General features: G+C 41.8%; 1 protein-coding gene across 2 annotated transcripts in view; it reads left to right on the top strand.

Annotated features, from left to right (window-relative positions):
- The window catches only part of LOC107670387 (tyrosine-protein kinase ABL1-like), a 41,222-nt gene extending 33,485 nt beyond the window's left edge, over positions 1-7,737 (top strand). For both annotated transcript variants that reach the window (XM_016462969.1, XM_016462970.1), the window contains 6 exons: positions 814-991; positions 2,293-2,477; positions 2,569-2,721; positions 5,463-5,552; positions 5,632-5,760; positions 5,839-7,737. In XM_016462969.1, the coding sequence (XP_016318455.1) occupies positions 814-991; positions 2,293-2,477; positions 2,569-2,721; positions 5,463-5,552; positions 5,632-5,760; positions 5,839-7,418 (2,315 nt within the window). In that variant the 3' untranslated portion in view covers positions 7,419-7,737. The remainder of the gene's footprint in view (positions 1-813; positions 992-2,292; positions 2,478-2,568; positions 2,722-5,462; positions 5,553-5,631; positions 5,761-5,838) is intronic.
- The last annotated feature ends 2,272 nt before the right edge of the window (positions 7,738-10,009 follow it).

The following is a 10,009-nucleotide window of genomic DNA, read 5'->3' as shown; positions in this document are numbered from 1 at the left end:
AGTTCAATCAGGGTTGTTTGCAAATTTACATTTATTTTAAATTTAAACACTCTAGATGAAGACAAAGTCTTAAACTCCCTTTATTAAACATCACACTTGTTTCATAAATTAGTTCAGTTTAGAGATGACATTAATATGAAATAAGAATCATCATCGGTTCATCGCTGTTTGCAATTTCTAATTTTAAAGAGAAGAAGGTCACAAGAAACAGCCTTGATTTTAATATTATTTCTTAGTTAAACGAGAGTATTTTCGTCTTGTTTTCTAGTATAAATATCTAAACATTTTTGAATCAAGATGCATTCACATGACAAGTAAAAAGATATTAAGTCTTGTTTTCTAAATAAAAACATCAAAATTTTGCTAGTTTTTGCTTAAAACGAGCAAAAATATCTGCCAGTGGGGTACGAAAAATGATCTTAATTCAGAGGCTATTTTTTTCAGAAAACAAGACATAATATCTCAAGTCATTTTACTTGTAAAGTAAATGCACCTTGATTCAAGAATGTTTAGATATTTATACTAGAAAACAAGATGAAAATACTAAGTAAGAAAATCATTTTTTGCAGTGCGTGTTTGTGAGTTTTTGGTCTATCAAGCATGAATCGTCCAGTGATGTTCTGGAGGAATGTGCTTCTAAATGAAGCTTCCTTCACAAAGAGCCTGTGTTTTTGGTAACACTTTACAATAACAGTACATGAATTATTAACTCATCATTAGTTCATAGTCAAGTAATTATTAATTCAGGTATTAGTACATGATAATTCATGTACTGTTATTGTAAAGTGTTACCGTGTTTTTCTCTGATGTCAGGTGTCTGCACACGGGAACCTCCGTTTTACATCATCACCGAGTTCATGACCCATGGAAACCTGCTGGATTACCTGCGTGAGTGTAATCACGAGGAGGTCAATGCTGTGGTGCTGCTCTACATGGCCACGCAGATCTCCTCCGCCATGGAATATCTGGAGAAGAAGAACTTCATCCACAGGTGAGCTGCGTTCGTAATAACGAAGTCGATTGTTATTAAATAGTCATTGTGTTGCTTCTTCACAGTAGCTTGATGTGCACTGCTCGAGTTTCTCCCTTGAGCCTTTCTCTCAGTGATGCTTCATCAGACAGAAGTGACTAGTTGGAACAAGTTTTATAGCACAATAATTAAATTGTCTAGATAGGCAGTGATGTCACTCTCTCGGCCTGATTTGCTAAAACAAGCAAGCAAGATAACTGAACACAATTTCTTAAATAGACCTATAAAAAGAATCAGAATGTGTCAGCTCCTTCAAAGGTAGTTCATATAATAAATGTATTTATTGCATTCTGTGAACTAAAACATGACAGGACAAAGTAGGGCTGGGTGATTTTTCCGATTTTATCGAGTAATTCGAATTTAATGTTTTGCCACAAGTTTATTTTTTAGAAATCGAGGAACTCGCGATTTTGAATAGAAATATTACCAAATGTTAGAATTAGACACTTCTACAATATGCCGGTGATTACAGTAAAGAGAAAAGAACGATCCAACCGCATGTCGGCGCACGTGATTAACCGCTCTGTGAAGGATTGTAAATATATCGCTAGGCACCATTCACACAGAATGTGCTTTTGTGTTGACAAAGATGCGACGCAGGCAGAGGAATAGGAAAAACATGCAAGAAGATGGGAGTGAACTTGTTTTAACTTGAGCGCAGTGTTTTTAGAAAGCCGTTTCATGCATGAGATGCAAGCGCAACAGTCAAATGCATTCATGTTTACATAGAATAAACAATGGAAAAGCAGCGCAATTGAATAAAAAACCTGTGAAGAACTACTACTGTATGACTGATATTTCATGCTTGCATCATGATGACAGGCTAACAGCTGCTGTTCGTTGTTTTTACAGAACATGTATAGTTAATAATAGTCTACTGGTGTTATATATTTAGTCATCTTGAATTTGAATTACCTTGACTTTTGAGATTTTATTTTGAGCATTTTCCTTGTATTATTTCTGAACACATAATCTGTATAAGACAAGTTTGTACAAGATGTAGTTGTAGTTCATGCATCTATTCTGCAAAGATATTTAACAAGTGATTTGTTTAACATTTACATCGTGTGTGCTGCTACATGCTGTAGTTACATTTTCAAGTTGACTAGTTAAAAATCATAAAAAACATCAAGAATCGGTCAAACGTTCTGAAAAATCGAGATTTAAATGTTTTGCCATATCGCCCAGCCCTAGGACAAAGGGACAACATAGTATTAGTAATAGTAATTACGTTTCCAGTTACGATCTGGCTCTTGTTTCAGGGACCTGGCTGCCCGTAACTGCTTAGTTGGGGAAAACCACTTGGTTAAAGTGGCAGATTTTGGACTGAGTCGCCTGATGACTGAAGAAACCTACATAGCCCATGTAGGAGCCAAGTTTCCCATTAAATGGACCGCCCCGGAGAGTCTGGCCTATAACAAATTCTCCATCAAGTCAGACGTGTGGGGTAAGCAGAAGTCAATGAATTCACTTCCCAGGTCGAGATGTATCTGTGTTATCTCATGTGTAAAGCTGACATTTTTGCTTGAACTCTTTAGCATTTGGAGTCCTGCTTTGGGAAATCGCCACCTATGGGTTGTCTCCGTATCCCGGAATCGACTTGTCCCAAGTGTACGAGCTACTAGAGAAAGATTACCGCATGGACAGGCCTGAGGGATGCCCAGAGAAAGTCTATGAGCTCATGAGGGCCTGTAAGTAGCTCTTTAGATCAGGACCTAAAGGTAGACAAGCTCAAGTGTTTGAACAAAATGATTACAATTAAAGGTGACCTATTATGCCCCTTTTAACAAGATGTAAAATAAGTCTCTGATGTCCCCAGAGTGTGTATGTGAAGTTTTAGCTCAAAATACCTCAGATAATTTTTTATAGCTTGTTAAAATTGCCACTTTTAAGGGTATGAGCCAAAACACACTGTTTTTGTGTTTGTCCCTTTAAATGCAAATGCGCTGGTGCTTCCGCCCCCCTTTTCAGAAGAGGGCGGAGCTTTAAGAGCTGGCAAAAACAAAACGGGACAATCTCACGCATGGAAAATGTCAAAAAATTCTCAAATCCGTGTATCATTCGTTCACTCGTTTTTTTTGTTTTTTTTTTATGTAATATTGAAAGTAGAAAAATTAGAAAACAGCTACTTTTTCGTTTTTTTCCCGTTTTTCCAAGAAACGAAAAACTAAAATTCAGCTTAATTTTTCATTTGAGGTAGAAAAAATGAATAAACAGCTTGAATATTTGATTTCTACACGTGGGCGGGATTTGACCATTCGCAGGGAGCTTGATTGACAGGCGATCTGACCAATCAGAACGCGAATATTACGTGCCGCCGCTGCTATCCGCCAGCTCCGACAGCTACTGCCGGTCTACACAGAAATCCATGTTAAAACGGAGTAAAAAAAAGATCGACTGGATTGAAACTTTTTCAATATAACTAAATATAAAAATGTGCGGAGGGTTAAGCTGTGCTGTTGTAGGCTGCCACAGAAACGGCAATAAGCTAAGGAATTCCTTTAAAGCGTTTTTTGTGTTCCGTGGTTGACAAAATACTTTGTTTATTCATGTTCATTTTGTGCTTTACATAAATATGAAAAGACGAGCGGTTCACGTGTTTGAACTGAGGCAATACAGCGATCTGTCACGACACATTAAAGAGCCACAAAACGATATTTATTGTTTGAATTTCTTTAAAAATTACACAATTTAAAAGCTGAGAGTCCTGAGACCTTGTTTCATAGCAGAAGTAACCTGCTCTGTCTTGTCTGTCGGTGTGTTGTCAGTTTCCTCTTTGCTCTGCGATGTATTTTTCACTGCGTGAGAACGTGTGTAGTGTGAGAGCAGCATTGTTTGTCGGGGATAGCAACAGTAACTAAGGAGGGCATGTATTTGCGAACGGTCAATTAAACGCCCCTTTCTGCTGATTGGTGAGCCGAAGATCAACCGTGCCATCATCAGTTCTTCCACAGTTCCTCGAGGAAGAATAACAGTCCTCCAGGTGTACGGTTTCTTAATGCGTGATGATGACGGCACGGTTTGATCTTCGGCTGACCAATCAGCAGAAAGGGGCAGTTAATTCCCGCCCACGTGTAGAAATCAAATATTCAAGCTGCTTATTCATTCATCATACTTATTCATACTTGTTTTTCATTTCTTGGGGAAAAAATTAAAAAAAATTAAAAAGTAGCCGTTTTCCCATTTTTCTATTTTCAATATTAATAACAGTCCTCCAGGTGTACGGTTTCTTAATGCGTGATGATGACGGCACGGTTTGATCTTCGGCTGACCAATCAGCAGAAAGGGGCATTTAATTCCCGCCCACGTGTAGAAATCGAATATTCAAGCTGCTTATTCATTCATCATACTTATTCATACTTGTTTTTCGTTTCTTGGGGAAAAAATTTAAATTAAATTAAATTTAAATTAAAAAGTAGCCGTTTTCACATTTTTCTATTTTCAATATTAAATAAAAAAACCGAGTGAATGAATGATGCACGGATTCTCCCAGTCCCACTTGTGATTATGAGCTCGACAAATTAAAGCGGTCGACTTCACATTGCTTTCATATGCAATTTTTAACTACCACATTCCTATTTACGATCATTCTGGTAGCACGTGAAGGCAGCACCAGTGAAAACAGACAAGAGACGATGGTAACTTTAGCAACATTAAGGCCATTTCACATTGAGCGAAAAAGCAAGGCGAATCACCGACAAACAGTGCTTTCACACCGAACACGAAACGATTGATCGCCTTCTGCTAATTCACGCCTGCATGCTAGGTGGCGCTGACTAACAATGCATTTTTCCTCAGATATGGATTTAACATCGTCCACTACTCAATATACAGCATTAAATTAATAAAGCTAAAGTAAGTTTGGTTTTACACCAGAAACACAAACTATCTATAATGCTTACAAGTCCTTTAGCCTTAGTGCCAAGAAGCTTTTTCAGAGAGGCAATTTGGAAAACAAAATATGACGCGCTTGCTTTGGAGCTGACGGTCGTGCACGAAGCGTTGGTATTGATCCCTCTTTCAGAATCAACTTTTGCAAAAATCCAGCGTTGAACTAACCCTCCTTTGTGAAGCAGTCCGGCGTAAAATGATTGGCACAAACATAGGACTTTTGGCGCTGACATTGTGTATCTCCAGCAGCTACAGCAGGAAAACAGTAAAGGTGGACTGGTTTTTCTCACTCAGGGCTGTATCTATGCTAATAGGGCAGAGAACGTCACAAATGGGTGGGATTTCTCCCTAAATGTGGTATTGCGTGTTCAGAGAGACTGTTTATGATTTATTGGGATTATAAAAATAAAAATGACTGGGTGGATTTTTACCATTATAGGCTGGTTGGTTTTGCACACCGTGTTCAAACACCTTATAAAAGTCCCCTGTAAACTGTATTAATACAGGCCCTTTGGACTGACCTGCGTGTTTCTGTCTTTAGGTTGGAGGTGGAACCCTGCAGAGCGGCCTTCTTTTGCTGAAACCCACCAGGCGTTTGAGACGATGTTTCAAGAGTCCAGCATCTCCGACGGTGAGACTCTGTCTCTGGAGATTTAGAGAAATTAACGTGTACTTTCTTGTGGCTCATCTTCACTCTTCATGGGTTGCAGAGGTGGAGAAAGAGTTGGGCAAAAAGGGTAAGAAGCTGACACTGGGTCCGATACAGCAGGCTCCAGAACTTCCCACTAAGACGAGGACACTGCGAAGACATACGGACAGCAGGGATGGCGACAGTCCCGGTAAGCTGCGCTCTCCCAACATTCACAGTGAATTCTGAGCTGCGTTTCTGCTGACTGATGAAGCTGTACCCTTTCCAGACGCAGCAGAGGCCGAGGTAACCGGGCCCCTGATGCTCCTGAGGCCTGTCCTAGATAGCAACTTAAACGAAGACGATCGCCTCCTAGCCAAAGATAAAGATAAGTTCCGAATGAATCCGTTCAGTTTAATCAAGAAAAAGAAGAGAACGGCTCCGGCACCGCCTAAACGCAGCAGCTCCTTCGGGAAGATGGATGGGCAACTGGATCGTAGAGGACTGGCTTCCGACTGCAGAGATGATTTTAACAACGGCGCTTCCACTAACGACGGCATCGACCCTTCTAAATTGGTCGGCTCCAACAGTACAACGATTGTCGGAGTCACCAATGGAGCCATGGTTTATCCCGGTCAGCTCCTTCCATCTCACTCACGGAAAAAGGGCACAACGTCAGCCGGGGGAGGGAAGCTTGCCACGACTCCACCCGCAGAAGAAGACCCCATGTCAAACTCCAAGCGCTTCTTAAGGTCTTCTTCCACCTCTAGCATGCCTCCGGGGTCCGAGCGCACCGAGTGGAAGTCGGTTACCTTGCCCCGTGATATCCAGTCGTCTCACTTCGACTCGGGAACCTTTGGAGGAAAGCCAGCTCTGCCTCGCAAGAAAGCCGATTGTGTGCCCCGTGGTGGCACCCTTACTCCGCCACCGCGCCTTCCCAAGAAAACCGACTCAGATGCACCAGACGAAGTGTTTAAGGACTCGGAGTCTAGTCCTGGATCAAGTCCTTTGACTCTGACACCGAAGCTCAGCCGTCGGATGGAAAACTCCAAAACGAGCGCCTTGCAAGCGGAGCTGTTCAAACCCAATGTGCTTCCACCTCCAGGAGACGAATGCAGACCTCGTAGGCTCAAGAACACTTCCGAAGTCCCTGGACAAAGAGACCGAGAGAAGGGGAAGTTCGCCAAACCCAAACCAGCTCCTCCTCCGCCTCCGGTCTCGAGCGGCAAATCCGGAAAGACTTCGAGGAGCCCCACTTTTGACGTTTCTTTGGATACCAAAGCCAAAGGCTCGTCTGAACACAACCCTCCAAGTCCTGGATCCGCAGAACAAGGCAAAGGCGTGAGCCTTTCCCAAGAAAGTGCTAAGAAAGTGCCAAAAACCACCTCAAAAGTGCAGCCCCCAAAGACGACTTCTATATCCCCAAGCAGTCAGCTGCCAGGGATGGGAACCGGATCGGCTGTCGGTGATCCGGGATCCAACTTCATTCCCCTCATGACGACTCGCCGCTCGCTAAGGAAGACGCGCCAGCCGTCAGAGCGGCTCTCCAACTCCTGCATCACATGCGAGATGGTCTTGGAGAGCACCGAGCTCCTGCGAGCCGGCATCGGCCGCATTACGGAGCAGACCGGCAGCCATAGCGCGGTGCTGGAAGCCGGCAAGAATCTGTCCAAGTATTGCGCGAGCTACGTCGAGTCCATCCAGCAGATGCGCAACAAGTTTGCTTTCCGCGAAGCCATCAATAAGTTGGAGAGCAGCCTGCGCGAGCTGCAGATCTGCCCCGCCGCCACCGGGGGAGCCAACACGCCTCAAGACTTTTCAAAGCTGCTTTCCTCCGTCAAGGAGATCAGTGACATTGTTCAGAGGTAGCGGAGAAGAGCACAGATGCGACCGGTGTCATCTGCGTGTCTGGGGCTTCTCTGGTGATGTGAGCCACCTCGGCTTTTCTCATGCCAAATAGAGGAACGTTTCCGAAAGGTTCAGTGTCTTATTACTGTGCACAAGTGCAGGGGAACCGTTCCTCCAGAGTCCGCTTGGCGATCTTAAGGTAGCCCAGGTTCAAGTCGTAGTGACTTGATTGAGTCTCTGTAATTCCTTGACTTTCCTCACTGCAAAAAATGTTTTTCTTCCTTAGTATTTTGTCTTGTTTTCTAGTGTAAATGTCTTCAAATTCTGGAATTAAGATGCTTACTTGACAAGTAAAATGACTTATGTCTTGTTTTCTGAAAAAATGTTGTTAGTTTTTGCTTAAAACAAGTAAAAACATCTGCCAGTGGGGCAAGAAAAATAATCTTGTCAAGCCTTTGAGTTGATATTATTTTTCTTACACCATTGGCAGATATTTTTGATCGTTTTAAGCAAAAAAAACAGAATTTGGATATTTTTTCAGAAAACAAGACAAAATATCTTAAGTCATTTAACTTGTCAGGTAAATGCATCCTGATTCAAGAATTTTTAGATATTTACACTAGAAAACGACAAAAATACTAAGCAAGAAAATATTTTTTGCAGTGGCCTCTCTGCATTTTCTCAAAGTATTTGTTAAAAACAGCATTATTTCATGACTGACAGAAAAACAACTCATGTGCCTCACACTTCCAAACATTTTTACGGGATCAAAATGTATTTTCTGAAGTACATTCACGATTGATAAAGACTGTTTAGCTTCGTTTTCTTCGTGTGGTTGGTTGGTCAAGAAAGCGCTTTGTTGCGAGATGTGAACGATCCCCGTGATCTGAGGAACTTCGTTTTGTAATCGACTGATCGCGTATTGTATGATTGCGACATTGACATTTGCAGTCGTAAAGTCGGTTTTCCCATCTTTTCCAGGCCCGTCAGGGGTTTTGAACAAGTGTTGCTTCAGCACAATCACTACATAAACGCCTTTCCGAAAATACACAGTTGCCGTAAAGAGACTCGCTGAACATGGATCACGGATCAGTGAACGAAACACACTACTGTCTCAAGGAGAACGACTTGGGAGTGAGAATCGGCGCTTAAGATGCAGTACATGTATAGATGTGTTTGTAATGTCCTCTGAAGGATCTTCAGTTACCACTTCAGTTGTCATTTCCAAGGTTTTCCACACACCACGCTCCGGGATCACGGATGTGAACGGAGCAGCTTTATCCAATGACCACAAGCCACATGATTCTCGTCGAGGCTAAAACTTTCCAGTCTGTTGTGCTTGTGTAACTGAAATAATGCAGTTGTTTTCAGTATTAGTTCATCTGACAGGCCAACCACAAGCTGCCTTGAATTCAACATGGTACTACCAGTGTTGACATTTCATGGTTTTTTTTTCTCTTAAAATCATGCCACTACTTTTTAATTTGTATTCAAGCCTCACACTTTTGAAGACTAATTGCTCGTCTTTGTAAATACACATCACCTGTTTTCAGTCGATTCTTTCTGTAACGTTGGTGCAGTTTGTTGCAAAAAATACAAAGCAATTTTGCTACTTGAACAACGTCGAGGGTTCGTTTCTGTCGGCGTGCTCGTATTGTCTGCTTTCGCATGATACGCAGGTGTTCATTTTCATTTTAAGTGTTTATTCAGAATGAGGCAGAAACGCTTTTCTGTCTAGAGCATTTTTATTGTCATTATTAAAATCAAAATGTCAGCATTTCAAAATCACACACACATAAACAGATTTTTCAAATGTTAGCACAGCTCCTCCAAAGTTTATACATATGTACTGTTTTTACTCGTGTGAACAGTTCAAAAGGACTAGCTCAGTCCGAGATCTGATCTCCATCAGTAAGACTTTCTGTAGAAGTTGCCTCGCGTCTCTTCAGAGAGTTTATGAGTGAGGCGTCAGTGCTGTGTTTCATCAACAGATACAGCCTTATGTACAGCAGCTGAATCAGATCCGATTTCATATGGTACATACACTGAGTTAAGACACAGATGCTGCTTCAGAAGAAGCTGTTAATATACAAGCCGATGCACTGATGTTTACTGTACAGCCTACATGACTGGAGCCGTTTCCGTCACATTTCATCGATCTATACAAAAACAGTAGCAGTGTTGTGAAACCGTTCGTTTAACTCAAGTCTGAACTGCATGTTGAGCTAGTTGAGATTAAACGGTGATGGTAATAATATTAAGATGAATGAATAACAATAAGGCAACACAAAATAACAGTGGTGAGGACAGACGAATGTATACTGATATGATGAAGGGGCAGAAGAATCAATCTTTCCATAAAGTGTCTTTGATTTATAAAGCTGTCCGACCCAAACTGACTCACACTCATGCATGCGCTCGCATGTCGACATGCACGCGATTGCGAGTTCGCAACAGGAGACTTTCATTCGGTTTTAAATCTGGGATCAGTGCAACCACTGCACGTTTACAAACGCATGAATGCAACGCATTATTCTGAGCACAGGTGCATTTAAAGGGGTGGTTCACTGTTTTTTTTCTAGGCTGATTGTGTTTATGGGGTGCAATCTAAC

Source organism: Sinocyclocheilus anshuiensis, unplaced genomic scaffold, assembly GCF_001515605.1.
Source record: "Sinocyclocheilus anshuiensis isolate Anshui unplaced genomic scaffold, SAMN03320099.WGS_v1.1 scaffold1021, whole genome shotgun sequence".
NCBI lineage: Eukaryota > Metazoa > Chordata > Actinopteri > Cypriniformes > Cyprinidae > Sinocyclocheilus > Sinocyclocheilus anshuiensis.
Note: the sequence above shows the minus strand (reverse complement) of the source record. Positions and strands in the feature narration are given on the sequence as shown.